Below are 24,694 nucleotides of genomic sequence, written 5' to 3' on the forward strand. Positions count from 1 at the left end.
TTACAATGTGTTTATGCATGTTTGGACTTTAGTGTGAACTATCAAGTTAGTATAATAATAATAATAATAATAAATATAGCCGCAAGCAACGATACGGGGCCCAGACCCTGGAGGGTGTGCGGCTCGGTCCAAAAGACCATCTGATCTGAGATTTTAAACGTAATTGGACAAAATTTGTAGGAATAGTGGAATTTTATTTTTTTATTTACTTCAATATGGCGGACAGGCAAATTGGTGGAAAGTGACAAATGAGATATTGTAGGAATCAGTATAAACCACGAATCATAATGACAATGAGAAAACAATTTCAGACATGCCAATGATGATACCGATTGTCAAATCATTTAAAAGATATTGCAATTCATGTCGAAATTCAAAAATAGCGCGAAATGGTTCATCTGATCTTGACAAAATCGAAATCCACGTATTCGGCATGACTCAAGGAATCCATAAATGCCAAGATCATGATTCTGACAAACTATTTAAAAGTTATTAGCAAAAATAGCTACTTTTATAAAATATGGTGTTCCCAAATTTGGCATGGACTCTCAGATCATGGTTCCGATAAAGAAAAAAAATGTATGGAATAGTAGCAAAAAAATATCGAATACTGTACTTTTCAAAATGGCCACTATTGTAAAGGACGGAAAATGGAAGATGTTGAACGTGGTCCGCATGAAGAGAGGAATCAGGTGAACTGCGTTTCATTTTTCTAGATCAAACTGGTGGTGGCGCTATAGAGTAGGTAGTAGAGAGACCAAATTGGGTCAGATTTCTAGTCATTCCCATCACTACAAGAGTGCAAATTATCATTATTTTCCCACATACCGTTTATAGGGCCGCCATTCGGGAAAAAGAAAACTAACGAGTTTGCAAAAGTAGTTTTTTTGGACGAATCAAAATGGCAGCTTCTGGAGCATCAAATCATCATATCAGAATGATTTCTGAAGGATTATGCGAATGTAATGATGTTGAATATTCAGCTTTGATCACAGGAATAAATTACATTTCCACATATATTCACACAGAAAACACTTACAATAATACTGTTATAATAAAAACACAATTTTACTGTTTTTGCTATATGCTATAAACATACTTATACCGTGACTTAATTTTCCTGTTTGACGCCAAGAGGTTCATTAACGCTTCCAAAGAACGTCAACAGTAACCGACGTCGCCCAATAGCTTAAGAGGACCCACACCTTCACGACGCTATACCCATAGATATCCATAATAAAGGCTAGATGTCAACATCCGCACTGGCGGCCATCTTGCCACAGGCAGCTCGCTCACTCGTAACATTGTGTTTTAATGGTGCATGTACTTTTTAAATAACCATAACTTGCTCAATTTTCTACCGATTTCCAAATGGTTTGGTTTGTTATTAACGTCAGAGATGTAGTTATGACACTGCATACTTATGAATAATAAGCCACGTTAATAATGTTTGTAAGAAACCAAAACCGTTTGTAAATCCGTCAAGATTTCAACGAGATAAGAGTATTTCTGTTCGTGCTGATCATTCAACTTACATCAGAGGCCGCCAGAAAGCTTGCCTGTGACAAGATGGCCGCCAGTTATGACTCCGCCGTAAGACAACTAGCCTTTATTATGGATGTCTACGGCTATACCGTTCAGAGATTACATGCGACCTTCTTCTGCTCGCCATTATAACGCAGATATAAAAAACAACACTTCTGGGCTTAAAGAGTGTGCATGCTGCAAACGCCATTATGGTTACAGAGCGCAGAGTCTTCATTAAAGAGTCGATTCATCTCTCTCAGAAGTGCACCGTGGATGAAAACACAGATCCGTACAGGAGTTAACGAGGTCCCTGGAGACGGGGAGCTTTTCCACATTTATCTGGCAACCCCTCACAGATTCCCCCACATCTCCGCGTGTAACGTCATCAACCCCGGCGGCACTGAGAGCTTAATTGCTGCCAGGGCCATTTTTCATTGTTCCTGAACCGCGTGTTTGTGCATTCGCTCGCAGCTCAGCTGGTAAAATAATGATCAATTTCACTTTCTGCGCGGCGACGCGAGCGGGGGTTCTCCAGAGATGAATCACACCGCGCCAAATTAAACCACTGATGTAATGAATACACAGAACAACAACAAGTAATAAAAAAACAAAAACAAAGCTCTACAATGCTAAAATCTTGCAGTTCATCTCTGTGGAGTGTGATACGGAAACAGATCACTGCCTCTAAAGCCAGGACTGGATTGATTGTGGAAACTCTGCTTTTCATGTTTTTTCAACTCATAACACTCATGGGTAATGCATGTTATCGATATACAGCACGTCTGGATATTACGCAACGGTCAATGACTTCACAACTGCACACAAATACTAAATTGTCTAATTAAACATTGATGCCACTTACAGTAGTTCAATGCGTTTGTGATGTCACAACTCACTCATGAATATTAATTAGGCTCTGTGGAAATAATTGGAAAATGATGTATTGATTTGGAAATACACTATTGTTTAAAGTTTGGGATCAGTAAAAAAAATGTTTTGAAAGAAATACATTTGTTAAGCAAGACATCAACTTGATCAAAAGTGACAGTAACGACATTTATAATGCTACAGAAGAATCGGTTTCAGATAAATGCAGTTCTTTTGAAGTTTTTTGAAAAAAAGATTGGTTTCAACAAAAATATGAAGCAGCACAAATGTCTCAACATGGATAATAATCAGAAATGTTTCTTGAGCAGCAAATCATCATATTAGAATGATTTATGATACATTTAAATATTTAATTCACAAATTAATATCTTCATCCTGGCATCCGTCACTGTCAGTTCCAGGATTTTGTAGCTCGGTAGAAAAATTAATCTGCAACTTCATATTAAATATGGTGTTGGTCCAGCAGTAATGTTTTCCCTTTGAGAATGACAGGTTATATAACTTCTATATTTAACAGAAATAATTTAGGTCTGAATTATGACAGAAGGGCTGCAGGACCATAATTATAATTTTTGCAATTACACCTTTTAAAGTTGCGGACACGTCGAGTATAAACAATGATTTACGCTTTAACCTGTTAACTGTCACCCCCCCTTTTTTGAATAGACATGAAAATGCACATTTCGAACTTAAATGGTTGTAATTCAAGAATGCTTTGGAATATAGACATATGATTGGTCTTGTTTTAAAGAAGACATTTGGCAGATTTTTGTAGAAGTGAAATAAATTAAGAAAGTGAAACAGAAAAAAAGTTATAGAAGTTTGAGTTTATGGAAATGTACAATGTAAAAATATTAATTATTCATATTTTACATAAAATATATATTTTCAAAACCTGGGCTACTCTAAAATGGCAGAAAGATCAAAGCCAAAAATCTGAACAAGTTGTGTTTCAAATTTTAGGTTGATATCTCAAAAAATGAGCTTTCAGTAAGATTTTGTTTGAGCGCAGTACCAAACTTTTTCACTAGGGCACAATCAGACTCCATTACTGCCCATATAAGGGCGTCTGCATTTCCATTCGTGTTTTGAGTGATATGAACCATTATTTTCACAATTTTCATACAATTTCTGAAGTAGAGATCCTATTCAGAAGTAGCATGGGAAGTTTGGCAGATTTTGATATGAATTGAACCTCTAAGAAACACATACAACGAACACGCATGTAAGTCATAGCTAGCTGCCACGTCACAAATGGTGAATTTATTATTTTTTTCTTGATATTTCAAACTTTTCAAAACCTTTTTTTTCCAAAATAATTGAATGGATTCTATCTTTTGAACTTTTGGCATGAAAACAAACTGAGGTATCTACCATTTTTTCCTGATTTTTCATGTTTACTGCTATTTTAAAATAAAGGTCTGAACACGCCTTATGAGTATGAAAATATTCTTGTTTTATATTGATAAATTATGGCTCCTCTGTAATATATTTTGAAAATCAGTCACCAAATATGGAAACTAGAGATTGTAAGCTTTCAAATGATATATAGTTTGTCAATATTATTTAAGGTATTTACTAAGATTATTGTATTATTATTGTTTTAAAAATATAGTGGCAAACGTCCCACCTGTGGGACGGTGACTGTCCACAGTAATGCTCATATTAGCCAGCTAAACTTTTACCCTGTTAGAAAAAATATAGAGTTGCCTAGTTTCATGTGGTTCTTCTGAATTATGGGTTTGCTATGTGGGAAAACAATGTGCTGGTTACGTTTGTGAGACAATCAGCTGATTACTATTATTATATTATGAATTAAAACCCTTGATTCTCACCTGACTATGGCTTTGTAGGGGTGGGCGATATGGAAAAAAATATCATATCACGATTTTTTTTAGGAAAATCACGATCACGATTTTTTAATCACGATTCTTTTTCAAGTTGGTTTTAATATTTTGCAAGTGGCTGTTCATCACAGCCAAACTAATGGCCCTATGTTAAAAACAAAGCCTTAGGTAACAAAAGAAAAAAGAAAGGCATACATTTAGGCCAGTTGCAAAGATAAAAATCTTTGTCATTATTTTCTTTATTATTAAAAAAATAAGACAAGATAAACATTACACAAATTCATTTTCATATTAAATAAATAGTGCTTTATTTTTTCAGATGCAGTAGGTGTATTTAGCAGTAGCATTGAAGTAATTAAATTAACAAATATGAAATTAAAACACTACATAGACTTCACTGAATAAATTGATTCTTATTAAAGATATATTAAAGTTCTCAGTCAGTGAGTGATTTTCTCCTTGTGTTTTTTTGTTTTGTTTTATTAACACTAACGGGATAGTTCCCTCAAAAATGAAAATTGTCTTAATTTACTCTCTCAAGAGGTTTTAAACCCGAATAAGTTTCTTTCTTCTGTTGAAAATAAAAGTTATTTTGAATAATGTGGGTAACCGAACAGTTGCTGGTCTCCTTATAGTTTTTTTTATAGGTTCTCTCCTGGAAGTTAATGGGGACCAGCAACTGTTTGGTTACCCACATTAAAAAAAAAATTGTCTTTTGTGTTCAGCACAAGAAAGAAATTAATAAAGGTTTGGAACAACATTAGAGTGAATAAATAATGACAGATTTTTTTGTTTGTTTTTTTTTTGTTTGTTTTTTTGTGAACTATCCCTTTAAGGACAAGCGGCAGTACTATTTATTCCTGTTGCTTTTAGACCAGCACGCGACGCGTTTAATATAGACGCATATTACACCAGATATTCTCTCAAATGTTTGCTTTCACTCTAGACATAGCCTGTTTATGTAAACATTGTGTGTATTTAACAGTATTAGCTTAATAAGACTCGAGAGATAACTTAGTCCAGACATTCAGGCGCTGTTTGTGCCTGTGAGCGTCGGGGGTTATGCGGTCAGGAAAGCGCACGTTAGAACAGCGCATCAGCGCGTGAATTAAATGTTTAACTGGCAAGGCTTATGCAAATAACGAACTTTTGTGAATTGCAGTGTCCCGTACCTATTCATTAACATGTGATGTGTAGGCTACGTCGCGTTGTACAGTTGATAGACGGAGGCGCCAGAACTGAACTGATAGAATGCACTGTAACACGATACTACGATATTTCTTCAAAAGCAGATCGTGGAGACATTTTAATCGTCCACGATTAAAAATCGTCATATCGCACACCCCTATGGCTTTGTAAACTTTATCCATGATGTGGTTTATAATGGACTGTGGTACAGAAACAGTGACAATCTTGGCTTCCTTTGGCTATTCTCTGCTCTCTCAGACGACGATATGTTTGTCCCGTTTGAGCCACCGTAGCTTCTTCGAAAGGGAGGGGTGAGCAGTGGGCGGAGCCCTTAGTGCAAACTCACAACCAAACCACTAGATGTTGCTACAATCTACACACTGCACCTTTAAAGCACACAGATGACAGCGCATGTTACGGCACTTTCCAGAGGTTTATGTTATTGCTGAAGCGCAGGTGTGTGAAGTAACGAATTACAAATACTCACGTTACTGTAAGTAGTTTTATCCGAAATTGTACTTTTTCGAGTAGTTTAAAAATGGTTTACTTTTGCTTGAGTACATTTAAACTGATGTATCGGTAAGCCTTTCACTCCGCTATATTACACACTTGTTTTAATTTGATTTTTAACGTGATTGGATCGAGTAATGGGTCTCGTGACTGTCGTCAAATCAAATTCTGCATAGAAAACTTTAACGTTAATCATGGCTGCAGTGGAAGTGCATTCTTCAAGTATCAATTCAATCGAGATATCAGCATCTTCCTCTATGATAAGATAAATCATCTCTGATTACTCATTTTATATATATGCTAGCTAGTGGTGCAACGGATCATCACTGATCCGTGATCCGTTCGGATCAATGTCTTCGGTTCGGCACACACGTGATCCGCGGATTGATTATGAAAAAAAAGAAAAAACGTGCGCATGTTGTTCAGTCAACGCACAGCTTCGTCATAGCGAGCGGAGGAACGGAGAAGCTTGAACGCCCCGCGTCATTTCAGGGCTCCAGACCAGACTGCGACCAAAATTTGAGAGTGTGCGACTGAATTTTACATCCAGTCGCAGATGTGCGACCAGTAAATTTGCCACACGTTAAACGCATGGTAAAGCGGTGCGTCAATGAATCCGTGACAAGAATAGCGCGCGTAAACATCTGTGGGAAGGAGACGGAGACAAATATCACAAACTGATGTGCGTCTGAGCAATCAGCGATCTATCGACTCTTTAGTCGTTGCCTAGCAGCGAATGCAAACAAAATGAAAGTGGAACGAAAATACGCCACTCATTTATGATTAGGACCGTGGTCGGAGCAGCAGCAGCGATCCATTGACAAAATAAAGCCCCGAACTTGACAGTCGCGGGCCGATCTCGCTCACGCAACACTGTTACTAGGAGATCCAGTGAAGAAATCCATTGAATTCGCCTCAGAATTAATAACATCAACACCACGAAATCCAGTGAGAAACACTCCGATTCGGCGCAGAGTTCTGTTATAAACCATATCAGATCAAACAGCGCTGACGTGGAAACCAGGAGAAACACTTATAGAAGGCTTTCAGTCCATAAATCAGCCTATATATGATAATGTGTAAGAAATAGTCAAATGCTTACAAGTAGCCTACTACACATCTTTTCCCAGCACTTCAATAATATCATAAACAAATGTTTTATTTTTTTGAATTTTTTATGTGATTACCAACACATTTTTTGTTTATCCTTTAAAGATTGTCCTAAAATGAAAAAAGTACGATGATATTTTCACTACTTTTATTAATTGATATTAAGACATTATAAATGATAATAACTAAGTTAATTTCATCTACACCCTAAATTAAGCTTAGTGATTTATTGTCAGCCCCAGTGCGACCAGAATTTTTTTTTTTTTTTTGTAGAACTCGCTGTGAGTTCTCATTTGAGGCTCAACTTTTTAGTCTGGAACCCTGTGAAGTTAAAATAAAACAGAATATCATAATGTTAAGTCTATTTATTATTAAATAATTTGTCAGTAGGCTATTACAGTTATTTTGGGGGAAATTTTTTTTTTTTTTTTGCTGATCCGAAAAATGATCCGATCCGTGACCCTGATCCGAGAAACGATCCGATCCGTGAGTTTTTTGATCCGTTGCACCCCTAATGCTAGCCTATATATAGGGCCTGACATTTGGTGTGAGGTATTTCATACAGTGTTAACTCCCTCAAGTGTTCATTACGCAGTGAATTCCCGCCTGTGCATGGTGATCTGTGCACCGCTGTCTCTCGCTCAGGAGTTTAAGTCAAGTCAAGTAACATTTATTTATATAGCGCTTTTTACAATACAGATTGTATCAAAGCAGCTCCACAGTGATAACATGAAAGTAGTACAACACAGATCAATAATATTGTTAAATATTAAATATCCACAACTAAGCAAGCCAAAACCAAGGCAACAGTGGCAAGGAAGGAGTGATGTGGACACACGCTTCATGTGGAAAAACACCTGCACTGAAATTTGAGAACGAGCTGCATAAACACATTGTTCTGTTACATATTCAACACATAACATTTCAGCCGAATATCAATTAAAGCGTTCACCCCCTGCTGAGACTTGTCTTTTCAAATCTTCTATCTCGTCGTGTCATTATAATGATTGATTTGGCTCCTGGGTTTTATGTTTCACGCTTCAGAAATGTGACATAATTTGTGTTAAGGGAGCAAAGTGAGCATCGATGCTGCATGGATTTTGCGGTGCATTTTTAGGGAGCGAATGTTTCAGTGGACTGGAAGGATTCTGTGATTGAAACAGCCCTTAAAATAGCCAACTAGTGAACTAGCGAGCCGATTGAGACGCACCCGTTCGGATACCTTTTTGACCGATGACTTTCCCAACCATTTTTTGTTAGGAAATCATCTTCAAGTAAAATCTAGATGACTATAGAGGGTTTTCACCGACGTCACGTTCTGGGCGGTAACCCGGATGAGCGGCCATTATGGAGGCACTCGGATGTAAACAACAGCATGGACTACACTGTTTGTGTACAACTGAATACATTGTTATGGTGCGTTCACACCGGACGCAAATAGTGCGTCAGGCGCGAATGATTTCAATGTTAAGTCAATGCAAAGACGTGTTACGCACGTAAAAAATTCCTGCAGCGCGAATGAGGCGTGGAGCGCGGAAGATGCGAATACGCCTCATTCGCGCGTCAACTTTGCGCGAATTGAGCGTCTGCCGCGTTAAGCACGTTACGGGCGAATGATTTAGTTAGTGCCATTTGTGCATTCACGTGTTTGACGCAAATTCGTGTCTGCCGCCCGAGTTGAAAAATCTGAACTTTGGCGTGAATTCACGTCGCGTTAACCAATCAGGAGCCTTCAAACTTGGCGCGGGACAGGCGGAAGTACCGCTGACAGCGGCCGTCATCCAGTGCAGCTCCTGGAGCGAGCAAATGGTGAAACTCGCCAAACGGTTCACCTCAGAAGGGTCCGGTGGACACAAATATACGGCGACGATGATCCCCACGCCGCTGTTCTGCTCTCCAGAGTAAATACAGAGCGGTGACTCTCTCGATGAATGCGCGGTCGACATAAAAACAATGGCCGCCAACGGATTTCGATTCTAACGCGCGTAAATTTCGCTTCAAACTTTTGTTTTTACGCACGTCAGTTTCACTCTTGACACGCGAATTAACACAAAGTGGTCATGCGCCAAACTAGACGCGTCAGGCGCGAATTTGACGCGCTATTCACGTCCGGTGTGAACACAGCATTACACTAAAAAAAAAACACAGAAAAACATGTGGTAGGTGCAAAATCATATAGAGAAGGACTGCCGAAACAATGCTGTTTTGTTGCAAAGTGCCGGACGACCACAAAATTATTATTTTTGAAACATATTTGGAAACTGGTGCAGACAAGGAAAAAAAAGCTCGCTGTACATACCAGCCTCCTACAGTTCTGCAACTCAAGACGCAGTATAAGTTAGTCAAGCGCGGCGGTGGCTACACATGTCCATGTTGTAAAATTTAAATAAGACAACATGTCTACATGGCAAGTGTATACCCCTCCATCAGTGTCAATGTCAGTGCCGTTTTGCCCGAGAGCAGCATGGATTCACAAATCGATAAACAGCGTAGACATCATTTTAGATCAGATTCCAAACGGATGCAAAGATAATCGGATTTGGACTGTAGCCATAGTTAACTACGTCAACATTTAAGCCATAGTCAAAGCTTCATTTACACATGATGTGGCTGATGAGCTGATGATGTGCCTCTCTCACCTCAAACGCATTCTTTCATTAGTTTTTTTGCACTCTTCTCTTTAACTTTTGGCAGTCTGTAGAACTCGAAAGGTATTTTCCCGATGCGACCGATTAGTACAGACCAAAACTAGACATTATTCAGCAGAAATAATCAGCCACATTTGCGAGTCCGTTCAGTTCAGTGGCATTGTTTATGTTCTGTGCCTCCAAAATGGCCGACTTCTGGATTGATGACGCGTCGTGAAAACCCTCTATAGAAACTTTTCCATTATTAAAAGGAAGAAATCCCAAACTGAACCCATTTGACCAAAAATCTTTTGTCCTTTTGAGACTTTAAGTCAATATTTCAATAATTAAACATTCATGTTCACGGTTCTCTGATGTCAGTTAGTTAGTAAATTAAACACCTCCTCTTTTTTGTTCTTAAAGAATAATGGTGCTGTTGATGTGGCTTTTTTGTTTCCCTCTGAAGGCAGTCGTCATCACTATGAACTGTCGTTGAAAAAGAGCGTGTGTGAAAATATCTTTTTTGCACCACAGAAGAAAGTAAGTACTATGTAAAGTAAAACTATGAATTACTGTATAATTTATAGTGAAAACAGTAAAAAGTAAATGGTTTATCATCACAATATATTTTACTGTACAATGATGTCAGATTTATGGCTTTTGGAAGCAAAAAAAAAATCAATTACTATATAATTTATGATAAAAAAAAAACAGTAAAAGTAAACCGTTTAACATCACATGTAATTTTACTGCAAAATACGACCAAATATTTGTTTTGTTTAAGTAAAAACTATGAATTCCCATACAATTTATAGTTAAAAAACAGTAAAAGTTTAACATTGTATTACATTTTACTGTATAATAATGTCAAATTTATGGCTTTTGGTAGTAAAAACTATATTTTACTGTATAATTTTGGTGAAAAACAGTCAAAGGTTTAACATCACATTATACTGTGTGCAATTTAACTGTAAAATCCTGCCAAAGTGTAGTTTTTTGGAAGTAAAAACTATGAGTTACCATATAATTTACAGTGTAAAAACAGTAATAGTTACTGGTTTAACAGCACATTACATGTCATTTTACCGTAAAATACTGTCTAACTTGTTTGATGTGTTTTTTAGGAAACTACGACTTACCATATATTTTACAGTGTAAAAACCATAAAAGTAAATGGTTTAATATCACATTATACATAGTTTTACTGTAAAAGATTGTCAAATTTATGGCTTTTGGAAGAAAAACTGAAAATTACTGTATAATTTATAGTGAAAACAGTAAAAGGTTTATCATCACAATATATTTTACTGTACAATAATGTCAGATTTTTGGCTTTTGGAAGCAAAAAAATATTAGTTGCTATATAATTTATGATAAAAAAAACAGTAAAAGTAAACCGTTTAACGTCACATGTAATTTTACTGTAAAATACGGCCAAATGTTTTGTTTTTTGGAAGTAAAAACTATGAATTACCATATAAATTATGCTGCAAACAGTAAAAGTAAATGGTTTAACAGTAATTTTACTGTAAAATACGGTCTAACTTAAGTTGTTTTTAGGAAACTATGAATCATTATAAAATTTCCAGTGCAGGTTAGATAGAGGTTACATTAGAAGGACAGACGAAACTCACCGAACTGAAACTGCTCGTTGTCCATTAGCCGAATGGATGCTGGAGCACATCTCTAGAACAACAACAGAGAAGAGGAAACATGCTCAGACAGAAACAGATTAATAGACGGGGCGTATAATGACCCTCTCCTACACTTTAACAAATCTACAACATCATTATTGCTCAGACCGTTGTTAGGAAACACCTACAGTACAGCAAAATGAGTTCCAATTAAAACAAAAGCCGATTTGTTTAAAGGCAGCCTTGGGCTGAAACGGATGGAGGAGCAGCATAATCAATAAATTCATTTTAAGTTTGGATGCCAGTTTGTTTATGGACTAATAAGAGGCAGTGCTGTACAGAACGGCAACACTCGATCATCAATAAGGGCTACATCAGCAGCAACACACAGGCTAATGAGAAGCCCAGACCTGAGGCCATTAGCTTCACACACACGGTTCAGCATACACTCCTCACAATAAAGCTTCTTCACTTCGACAGCTCACTTTCCACTTAGCTTCAGTTGTGTTCTTTTGACAAAAATGTAAATCTACAATCGATTCAGTCATCTAAAATCTTACAGTTTGGAAAACTTTAGAACAAATAAATACAACAGAACAAAGATGAAATACTGAGTTTGTTGCAAAGTCCTATTTGTTTGAACCGCGAAAGACGTCAAAGTTTCCGCTACTCCTACATCCCACGTCATGCATTGGTCAGGGGTTACACTTTTGGTGAAAATAATCAAAGAATCCAGTAAAAATTTTGTATATAACTGTTTCCCTGGAGCTCAAACAGTGGAGCGCAGTGAAGCATGGGTTCGATTCCCAGGGAAAGCAAGAACTGATAAGAATGTAAATGTATGCTTTAGATACAAGCGTCTGCCTAATGCATAAATGTAAATGTTTTCAACATTGATAATAAACAGAAATGTTTCTGGAGCATCAGATCATCATATTAAGAGTGATTTCTGAAGGATCATGTGACACTGAAGACTGGAGTAATGATGATAAATACAGCTTTGATCACAGGAATAAATTACACTCTACTATATATTCACATAGAAAACATTTTCAATTCTAATATTATTTCACAATATTACTGTTTTGTTTTTTCAATCAAATAAATGCAGCCTTGGTGAGCATAAGAGACTTCTTTTAAAAACATAAAAAAATTATATACATATATATATATATATATATATATATATATATATATATATAAAAACAAAATATATGATAATATATGTATAAAATTAATATAATATAAATATAATGTATAATATATTAATATATATATTAAAATAATATATATATATATATATATATATATACACATATATATATAATATTTGTAATATATATATATATATATATATATATAAATTATAAAAAATATTATATATATATATATATATATATATATATACTGTATATATATATATAAATTATAAAAAAATATTTTATATATATATATATATATATATATATATATATATATTACCCATCCCAAACTTTTGAATGGCAGTGTGTGTGTGTGTGTATTAGTCACATGTAGGCCTGTACTGACCTGTCTGGCCACCTCTCTCAGGCACGCCACGCCCTGCTGGAAGTTTGGGAATACCACAGAGCCATACTTCTGGTACTCAGGAATGGGTCGGATCTTCATTGTAACTTCAGTCACCACTCCCAGAGTTCCTGAAAAACGAGACACACACACCATTGGCATGTGCACGGACAGATGGGAGTTCACACCAGCAACCGTTGTCAAATGAGGTTTGATCTGATCCAGTATTACTTTATCACACACAAGGGCTGAAAATGTGTGCAGTTTGTAATGTGCATGATCTGAAAAGTCCTTAACACCAGCAACAGGATATAACAGTGAGTCTGAGAGTTGTACACAGCACACACACACACACGAAAGGAGCCCCTGACTCTCTGCAGGAGATCTGCATGTTCATTTTCACCTGAACGCTCAAGTTTCTTCCACTACAAAAGGAAGCAAAGAGATTTACAGACTGTGTGTTCTGTGACATAAAGCAGGTCAGTATCAAACGACACACTGGGGGGAGAGCAGAGACACCGGGGCCCGGCGCAGCAGGCCCTCTGTCCCGGACCAGCATGACCTCTGACCCCTGCATCTGCTGCTTCTACACTCATTACCGAAAGCCCAGAGCAAGCGAACGTGTATGAGAGTGTAACAGTCCTGTGGAGAGTTTATACGAGCCATCATTGAGACCGTATGCTGGATTGAAGCTTTATGAGCAGAACATACCTCAGCATCAAAACTCACCCTTCACTCTTATTCTCTTCATGAAAATGTGTTCAAAATCTATGGTTTTGGAAGTAAAAACTCTGAATTACCATACAACTTAGTTAAAAACAGTAAAAGTTTAACATCGCATTACATTTTACTGTATAATAATGTCAAATTTATGATTTTGGAAGTAAAAACTGTCAAATTTACAGTTAAAAACAGTAAAAAAAAAATTTAAAAAAGTTTTTGTTTTTTTTCGCATTACTTTTTACTGTATAATAACGTCAAATTTATGGCTTTTGGAAGTAAAAACTATATTTCACCGTATAATTTTGATGAAAAACAGTCAAAGGTTTAACATCACATTATACTGCAAGTAATTTAACTGTAAAATCCTGCCAAATTTTAGTTTTTTGGAAGTAAAAACTATGAATTACCATATAATTTACAGTGTAAAAACATTAAAAGTTCACAGCACATTACATGTAATTTTACCGTAAAATACTGTCCAACTTGTTTGTTGTGTTTTTTAGGAAACTATGAATTACCATACAATTTATAGTTAAAAACAGTAAAAGTTTAACATTGTATTACATTTTACTGTATAATAATGTCAAATGTATGGCTTTTGGTAGTAAAGACTATATTTTACTGTATAATTTTGGTGAAAAACAGTCAAAGGTTTAACATCACATTATACTGTGTGCAATTTAACTGTAAAATCCTGCCAAAGTTTAGTTTTTTGGAAGTAAAAACTATGAGTTACCATATATAAAACAGTAATAGTTACTGGTTTAACAGCACATTACATGTAATTTTACCGTAAAATATTGTCTAACTTGTTTGTTGTGTTTTTTTAGGAAACTACGAATTACCATATATTTTACAGTGTAAAAACCATAAAAGTAAATGGTTTAATATCACATTATACATAGTTTTACTGTAAAATATTGTCAAATTTATGGCTTTTGGAAGTAAAAACTATGAATTACTGTATAATTTATAGTGAAAACAGTAAAAAGTAAATGGTTTAACATCACAATATATTTTACTGTACAATAATGTCAGATTTATGGCTTTTGGAAGCAAAAAAAAAATCAATTACTATATAATTTATGATTAAAAAAAACCAGTAAAAGTAAGCCGTTTAACATCAAATGTAATTTTACTGTAAAATACGGCCAAATGTTTGTTTTGTTTTTTAAGTAAAAACTATGAATTCCCATACAATTTATAGTTAAAAACAGTAAAAGGTTAACATTGTATTACATTTTACTGTATAATAATGTCAAATTTATGGCTTTTGGTAGTAAAAACTATATTTTACTGTATAATTTTGGTGAAAAACAGTCAAAGGTTTAACATCACATTATACTGTGTGCAATTTAACAGTAAAATCCTGCCAAAGTGTAGTTTTTTGGAAGTAAAAACTATGAGTTACCATATAATTTACAGTGTAAAAACCATAAAAGTAAATGGTTTAATATCACATTATACATAGTTTTACTATAAAATATTGTCAAATTTATGGAAGAAAAAACTATGAATTACTGTATAATTTATAGTGAAAATAGTAAAAAGTAAATGGTTTAACATCACAATATATGTTACTGTACAATAATGTCAGATTTATGGCTTTTGGAAGCAAAAAAATATGAATTGCTATATAATTTATGATAAAACAACAGTAAAAGTAAACCGTTTAACGTCACATGTAATTTTACTGTAAAATACGGCCCGGCCAAATGTTTGTTTTTTTAAAGTAAAAACTATGAATTACCAAATAAATTATGCTGCAAACAGTAAAAGTAAATGGTTTAACAGTAATTTTACTGTAAAATACTGTCTAATTTAAGTTGTTTTTAGGAAACTATTAATTATTATAAAATTTCCAGTGCAAAACAGTAAAAGAACTTTCCCAGAAGTCCCTGAGTGAGTGACACAACACATATGATTATATTTCAATTGTTTGTTGTTCATATTTTTGTTTTCAATAATGCAAATTAGGGTGTTTTGTTGCAAATTATGCTATTTAGTTAATATTTATTGCATTATTTTAGTGTAATGTGTCATATCACATATATTTTAAACACTATCCTGTAATATCTGAAATATTGTCTCATTTCTTTTTTACTGGATTCTGAATTTCTGCCAACAACTTTATAATAACTCCATGCTATTAATCATTAGTTAAGCATTAGTAAACAGTCATCATTTATAAACCATTAATAGAAATTAATAAGCAATTTATCATTTCTAAATGAAGCATTATTTACATTTGTCATTGATTCATAATATCACTTAAATAGATCACTTAGAAGTTGTATCGAATGCAAAACACTTCTTTAAATGTAACAAAACTCCAGTTTACCATCAAACACACACACCTCTGACAGCAGAATCATGACTGCTGTAAAAATAACAACAATCTGCCATCTGAACTTTAGTGTGTCAAAGGAGAAAAAGTGAAATGTGTCCTGCTTCAGGACCTAAATGTCCCTGACATTACAAACCCATTAAACAAGCCAGATGTCCCTCCTAACGAATCATGAATGTTTAATTAATGCAGATTAAACCTGGGAGACAATCATCCTCCCACACAGACTTCATGTGTGCCGTAAAGAGCTTCAGGCCCATTCTCATCACTTCAGGGCTTCATGAATGCCTTAATTTTTAGAGAAAAAATAATAATAATATAATTTTCTTTGGATAAGGAATACTTTTAAACAGAATCGTGACATGTGATAAATATCAAGCACATACTTCTGACCTGTTGCCCTGTCTGAGTCTGTAAGTGTGTGTGAGAAACATTACACTGTTAGTGAAACATGTGTCACTGCCCTCTACTGACTAACCCCAACGCCTAAATATAGCTTTTATTTGAGGTAAACCACAGCGTCACCAGACTTTCATTTGCTAAATTATAAATTCCTGCCATTGTTTGCCTCTTATTTAGATATTTTTTGTTTAATTATACAGGGGACGGGATCAGAAAGGACGTGATTCAGACTCGGGTCATCTGAAGCGCAGCTGCAACAGAAATAGGCTGTCATCATTTCACCTCAAAATCCAAAAGATGGAATTGAGAAATTAAGGAAAATTAAGACTATTAAACATTAGGAATTTGTGTCTAAAATGTGTTTGTGTCTCTGTTTAAGAGCCGATAGAAACGGAAACCAAACGGCTAACTCGATAATTATTTTTGCATACAAAACCAGACGTTACACGTTCAGATCAAGCCTACACATGCTCCTGTTGATATAAGTATTTGAAATGAACATGATTTCTAGTGACATATCAGGGAAAATCTATGATTAATGCATACTGCTCCTTTACTTAATCCAGAGCAGACACTTATCTCGGTTGAGATGTGGTTTGGGAAAGGGTAAAGAAACACACACCGTCGCCCAGCCTCTCGGGAACCTGGTGTCAGATGTACCCCATACACACCGTTTGACCATTTAAAACTTAAAATAACAAGAAAAACGAATGAAAACTGACTAACTGCAATGCATTACAATGGACGTGGAAGCAGAGAATGTCCGAGTGTATTGGGTTAGCTGCGCACTGTGATTGGCTCATCGCGTCTGAGGGCGTGGCTTAAAGGGTTAAAGAGATAGTTCACCCAAAATGGAAAAACGTATTATCATTCACTCATGAATTCCTATTTTCTGATGAACAAACAAAAAAGATGGACCACATTGACTTGGACTATGGAAACACTATTGAGTCCATCAACTGTTTGGCAAACCATATTCTTCAAAATATCTTGTGTTTGTGTTCAGCTTGGAACAACATGAGGGCGAGTAAACGATGACAGAATTATCATTTAATTCTCACGATGTATAGAAATATACCTTAGAGGGGAAATATGAGCCAGACATGCTCTTAACAGGTTTCTTGAGATTCACACACACCTTCTGAGCCCATGATGAAGTGATGTATGTCGGGGCCCGTGGACATGCGGGGCCCCAGACAGCTCTTCTCAATCACTCCTCTAGGGGTCACCATCTTTATATGCACCACCTGGGAACACAGTAGATCACAGGTAACATGATGAGCACAAGACTGATGCGGATAAAACATGCGTGTGTGTGTGGAGACACAGCAAAACATACCAGGTCCTCAATGTTGCCGTAGATGTTCTTCTTCATGCCCGAGGCGCGGGTCGCCACCCATCCGCCCAGGGAACTGAACTCCATGGAGTCCGGCTCGTGGCCCGTACAGTAGCCATGCTCGTTCAACTACACACACACAAAACAACATCTTACTTACAAAGTATTTTTTTTAATTAAAACTAGTGCTGGGCAACAATTAATTGCATCCAAAATAAAAGTTTGTGTTTACATAATATGTGTGTGTGTGTACGGTGTATAATTATTTTGTATATATAAATACCCACACATTCACGTATATATTTAAGAAGTATTTGCATGTATATTTTGTTTATATATATATATATTAGGGCTGTGCAAAAATTAATTGCGATTAATTGCATCCAAAATAAAAGTCTGTGTTTACATAATATATTTGTGTGTGCTGTATATAATTATTTTGTATATATAAATACACACACATGCATGTATATATTTAAGAATTATTTGCACTTAAATTCTGTATATATATATATATATATATATATATACATAAATAAATGCATAATCTATATTATATAAATATAAATATTTTATATATGAATAACACATTTTCTTAAATATATACATGCATGGGTGTGTATTTATATATACAAAATAATTATATACAGCACACACAAATATATTATGTACACACAGACTTTCATTTTGGATGCGATTAATCGCAATTAATTTTTGCACAGCCCTAATAATATTATATATAAATATTTTATATATATATATATATAACAATTTTTTCTTAAATAATTCATGAATAAGTGTGTCTTTATATAAACCAAATAATTATACACACTACACACACACATATATTTTGTAAACACAAACTTATTTAGCACAATATATATGTGTTTACATAATATATCTGTGTGTGCTGTATATAATTATTTTGTATATATAAATACCTATGCATGCATGTATATATTTAAGAATTATTTGCACTTAAATTCTGTATATATATATATATATATATAAATGCATAATCTATATTATATAAATATAAATATTTTATATTTGAATAACACATTTTCTTAAATATATACATGCATGGGTGTGTATTTATATATATAAAAAAATAATTATATACAGCACACACAAATATATTATGTAAACACAGACTTTTATTTTGGATGCGATTAATTGCAATTAATTTTTGCACAGCCCTAATATATATATATATATATATATATACACACACACACCCCTGGATACAATAGCAGCTGGTGAACAGATGTTAAACATCATCGCTGTTCCAACATGGTGTATTTTAGCACAGCTGGATCCCTGTCCTGACCAATCAGCATCCAGGACCAGGACGAGATCGGTTTCATAATAAAAATGTGAATGACGGTAAAACACAACAGCCTCACAGGAAATGAGTTTCTGGATAAACACAGAACTACTGAAGCCTTATGGAGCGTTACAGATGTTTCCTGCGGTCAGACTCACAATGTGTGTGTGTGTGTGTGTGTGTGTACGTGACAGCCGTATACCTGTAAGAGAGCTGATGGACTTATTGATCAGTCTCAGATAAAACACACGCTCCAGGTGATTTTATTAAGCAAACCCCCGAGAAATACACACTCACTTTAATGTTTCACCATCTGTCCAGCTTCCCTCCACACACACACACACACACACACAGTGATGGGCATGTTTATGATGCATCTCACACACACACTATACTACACCACACCAGCAGCACCAGTGCCATTTTTCGACATTAGTTTAATGGGACCATCTGCTGTGTGTGTGTGTGTGTGTGTGTGTGTGTGTGTGTGTAGACAGAAAGTCCCAAACAAATGACCTGTTATTACCCTTCAGTACAATCTGTATATTTTCTCTCCTTACACGAACCCGACCCCTAAACCTACCCTTCACACAAAACTCAAACGTGTCGGAATTGGCTAAAAAAAAAAGTCTAATGTTGCGAAACCAAAAAAACCTTGATATAAATCTGAAATAATTTGTGATAAAGTCCAAAATAAATAATTATGCATTTTAAAAAAATATCACTCAGTCTGATTCATAAGCTGTTTTCCTCATGGGGACCAAACAATGTCCCACAAGGACAAGGATTTCTGCTATTACTATCCTTGTAGGGACATTTAGGGAACACCTGAACCCCACACACACACACACTATATATATATATATATATATATATAAATTAGAGCGGTCAGTTTAACGTGTTATTAACGGCGTTAACGCAAACCCATTTTAACGGCGTTAATTTTTTTATCGTGCGATTAACGGTCTTTTTGTCCTAGCAAACTTTGTAGTTTTTTTACATGCTTTTGCAACAGGACGCGGCATGCGTCCGATCCATTTCGGCGTCTCGCGCTCGTCATCCACTCAAAGCCGGCTCGCAAGCCCAAAAGTGTGTTTACGGCGTGCCTGTTGTTTTGTTTACAGTCTTGATCCGCTTGCGCTTTGGTCGAAGAAGCAACAAAACGTCCTCGCGCGGCGCAAGCCATTGAAATGAAAGGGTTTCAGAGCGCAGCGCGAGGACGTTTTGTGCCGCACACACTCGTTTCGGCTTGCAAGCCGGCCAAATAGTAACGTTACGTTTGAGTGGATGACGAGCGCGAGACGCCGAAATGGATGCCCTAAGATGCTGAATGGAAAGTTTACTTCTAAAAAGTTGCCAAATTGTCCCATTGACAAGACCAAGTGATCAGTGTGTTTTGTCGTTGTGAACTGAGCGATCATCATCGCAGCACGTCCAGTCTGAAACATCACTTGATGATGGCCAAGCAAACACACACACACACACACACACAGCTGATGCGAATTCTCCGCCCCTTCGCCAATATCAGGACCTCGTCAGTATTTCTGTCACCTTTTTATTGATAGACAGTGTTACATTGTGTGAGAGATTATTTATATATGTTAGTGTGAAATTGAACACTATTCCAATGTTATTTTCAATAATAATTTTTCCACTTTTCCATGTTGATAAGAGCATTAAAATGAGAAAAAAATAATGTAACAAAAAGAAATCAAGAGACATTTAGAATAGATAAAAAAGTGCGATTAATCGCGAGTTAACTATGACATTAATGCGATTAATCGCGATTAAATATTTTAATCGTTTGACAGCACTAATATATATATATATATATATATATATATACACATACACACAGTAATGTGCAGAAAGCTGTTGTAAAATCAGTGTGTGGACCAATGACCTGTCTCTCCAGATCCTGTCCGATGATCCCAGCCTCCACATGAGCCGTCAGATTCTTCTCATCAATCCACAAGATTCGGTTCTGAAGGAAAGGAACAAACAGCAGAAGATCACAGGTCACTCGTTTAACATTTATCAGTCGAGATCACAGCTCTTTTTATCATTTATCATTTTTAATATTCATTTATCCGCCATTATAACTGCCGATACGGATAGTTTGTAAAATGCCTAATATCGGCCGATAATATCGGTCCGGCTCTATTAAAAGCACACATAAATGAAGGTGACTTGACTAGATTGAAGTGCAGTGATGTCGGCATTATGAGTGTGTTAACAGATCTCCCTCAAACCACACGTCAAACTCGTTCACTGCCGCTAAACTCAGCCCACATATCAGGTCAGTGTGTGTGTGTGTGAACCACAAACCATAGTAACACCACTCGCTGCAAACCATCTCATCGGACAGATAATCGGGACTTTCCTCAAGTGAACAACACACACACTCCCACCTTTGCGTGCAGCTCGGGCTTCAGCTGGTGTGTGTGTTTCAGGCGTTCTGACTATCAAGCAGGTTTTGTCCCACAGGGTTAAACACTCTTCAGGAAACCACAGTTGGCTCCGCCCCCACCGCTATCAATCACACACTGCGCTCATAAAACAACCTCACCGCTCACGACACACTGCCTTTCATGTGCTCGACCCCACGACCGCAACACGGGTCGGCCGAGGTCAGAGCCGCAGATGAAGTATGCGGAGAGAGGAGAAACCCAGAGAGAAGAACAGACAGGTAGAGCGAACAGAGAGAGCTCAGTGTGTGTGTGTGTGTGTGTGTGTGTGTGTGTGTGTGTACCTTTAAAGAAGTAGTTCACTTTTAAAAAAAACTTTTGTTAATAATTTACTCACCCCCATGTCATCCAAGATGTCCACGTCTTTCTTTCTTCAGTCGAAAAGAAATTAAGGTTTTTGATGAAAACATTCCAGGATTTTCTCCATATAATGGACTTCAATGGGAACCAAACAGTTCAAGGTCCAAAAGACAGTTTCAGTGCAGCTTCAAAGGGCTTTAAACGATTCCAGACGATGAATAAGGGTCTTATCAAGTGAAACGATCACTCATTTAAAAAATAAATAACAAAGTTTAAGTTTTATAAGCTCAAATGCTCGCCTTGCTCTGTTCTGGGATGAGTGTTCGTGACTCTCCTGTTCGAACTCGTTCATCAAAATGAACAAATCTTTTTTCGAGTCATGACTCAAAGGGTCCTTGATAAGACCCTTATTCATCGTCTGGAATTGTTTAAAGCCCTTTGAAGCTGCACTGAAACTCTCATTTGGACCTTGAACCGTTTGGTTCCCATTGAAGTCCATTATATGGAGAAAATCCTGGAATGTTTTCATCAAAAACCTTAATTTCTTTTCGACTGAAGAAAGAAAGACATGGACATCTTGGATGACATGGGGGTGAGTAAATTATCAGAAGAAGTTTTTTTAAAAGTGAACTACTCCTTTAAGATATGCACCATAAATACACACACACACACACCAGTGTGTATGCATGTAATGGAGCAAACACTCACCATCTGAGATGTGTCCAGAGAAACAATGGAGCGAGTCTCCTCCTGAGGGCACTCAAGAGCACTGGACACACTCGTGCCACCTGAGAGAGAGAGAGAGAGAGAGAGAGAGAGAGAGAGAGAGAGAGAGAGAGTATACTGTTACGTTAATATTACAGGGTTATGGTTATTTGTGTGTAATTATGCATAACTTGTGAAGGTACTCGCCTCCGTAGGGGATCAAGCAGACGTTGTGTTTACAGGCCAGATCCACGATCTTCTCCACATCACTGTGACAGCCTGACAACACCAAACACACACACACACACCGCCCTCATATCAGTCATAACACACAAGCCTGGCATGAAAAGCATATAAATATAAATAAAAATACATTTTTTAAAGATGTCTCTTTTGCTCACCAAGCCTGCTTATTTTTGCAGGAAATCATGATACATTGTTCAGGATTGTTTGATGAATAGAAAGTTAAATATAAATCTTTTGTAATATTCGAAATGTCTTTATATCAGTGCTGTGAAATGATTAATCACATCCAAAATAAAAGTTGGTGTTTACATAATATGTGTGTGTTTGTGTGCGTGTACGGGGTATAATTATCTTGTGTATGTAAATACACACACACGTATGGCAAGCCGTTTTCACTTTTATTAATTTCCAGGATATGAATTCTTGATATCAAAATATGTAATTGTTGATATCAAGAATTGATTTTTTTTAGTAGTAGAAATATCATTTTTAATATCAATAATTACATTGTTACAAGTAAAAATGTGAATTCATGATATCAACAATTCAATTGCTACCATTAACTAGTTTACTTGTATTAATGTAATTATTGATATTAAAAATGATATTTCTACTAGTAAAAAATCAATTCTTGAGATCAACAATTACATTTTTTGATATCAAGAATTCAAATCCTGGAAATTAATAAAAGTTAAAATCACTTGCCATACACATGCATGTAAATATTTATGATATGTATATATACGTATATGTATATGTCTATATCTATATATATATCTATATATATATATATATATATATACACACACACATATATATATATATATATATATATATATGTGTATGTATATATATATATATATGTGTGTGTGTGTGTATGTGTATATATATATATAGATATAGATTATATAAATACACATACACATTATATACGTATACTATATATATATATATATATATATATACACACATACACACATATATATATATATATATAGCTTATATTTATATGTAATATAAACTATATATAAATATATATACATGCAAATATTTCATAAATATATGCATGCATGTCTGTGTATTTATATACACAAAATAATTAATTATACCCCGTACACACACACACACATATATATTATGTAAACACAAACTTTTCAGTTTCAGTTCACAAGCCTTCAGTTACTGTGACGTAAACCGGATGTGATTATGTCCCGTGGGATCTGATTGGACGGGGAACACGGGTCATTTCAGAGGCAGAGGATCTTCTGAAGGAGTGCGGAGGGTGACGGGACGGGTGAACTCTCCGAGAGGGAGGACATGATTTGCTTTCTCCTAAACAAAGCTCGGCTGTTAATCAGAGGTGCTGAATGGGTGCTGTCAGGAATCCACCAATCAGAGAGCAGCTAGAGTCTCAGTGGACGGGGAACGCCCCTTTCCCTCTAATGAAAGCAGCTTCTCATGAATATTAATGAGCAAACTGAGGCTGTCACTCACTGGGCCAAACCACCATGTCGGGCACGCGTCCGATCCTCCCCTCGCGCAGGGCGAAGATCTCATGCAGGCAGTGACCTGAGGAAGAGACACACCACACACACACACACTCTTAGAAACATCATTACTAGTATCATTTACTAATAGTAGTAAACCTCGCAATAAATATACTAGTTTGAAGTAGGCATGATTATTTTAAGACATTACTTGGCAAGGACTATTAAAGTGATCAAAACATACAGTAAAATTTATTTGCACGTTGCTAAAAACAAACAAATCATGTTTTCCACACAAATATGAAGCGGCACAATGGTTTTCAACATTGATAATAATCAGAAATGTTTCTTGAGTATCAAATCCTCATATTACTTTAGAAAACATTTAAACAGTTACTTTAAATGGTTATAATATTTCACTTTTTACTGTATTTTTGATCAAATAAATATAGCTTTAGACTTCTGTACAATTATTAA

At 35.7% G+C, this 24,694-nt stretch overlaps 1 protein-coding gene across 1 annotated transcript in view; it reads right to left on the reverse strand.

Moving 5' to 3' along the window:
• agps (alkylglycerone phosphate synthase) overlaps window positions 1-24,694 on the reverse strand; it is a 58,276-nt gene that overhangs the window by 16,687 nt on the left and 16,895 nt on the right. Inside the window, exons 5-12 of the mRNA XM_039647294.2 lie at window positions 24,225-24,299; window positions 22,692-22,763; window positions 22,488-22,567; window positions 20,915-20,995; window positions 17,688-17,813; window positions 17,487-17,595; window positions 12,880-13,007; window positions 11,332-11,383 (exon numbers count right to left, since the gene is read on the reverse strand). Of these exons, the coding sequence (XP_039503228.1) occupies window positions 11,332-11,383; window positions 12,880-13,007; window positions 17,487-17,595; window positions 17,688-17,813; window positions 20,915-20,995; window positions 22,488-22,567; window positions 22,692-22,763; window positions 24,225-24,299 (723 nt within the window). The remainder of the gene's footprint in view (window positions 1-11,331; window positions 11,384-12,879; window positions 13,008-17,486; window positions 17,596-17,687; window positions 17,814-20,914; window positions 20,996-22,487; window positions 22,568-22,691; window positions 22,764-24,224; window positions 24,300-24,694) is intronic.

This window comes from Pimephales promelas, chromosome 7 (assembly GCF_988280905.1).
Source record: "Pimephales promelas chromosome 7, fPimPro1.hap1.1, whole genome shotgun sequence".
Taxonomy (NCBI): domain Eukaryota; kingdom Metazoa; phylum Chordata; class Actinopteri; order Cypriniformes; family Leuciscidae; genus Pimephales; species Pimephales promelas.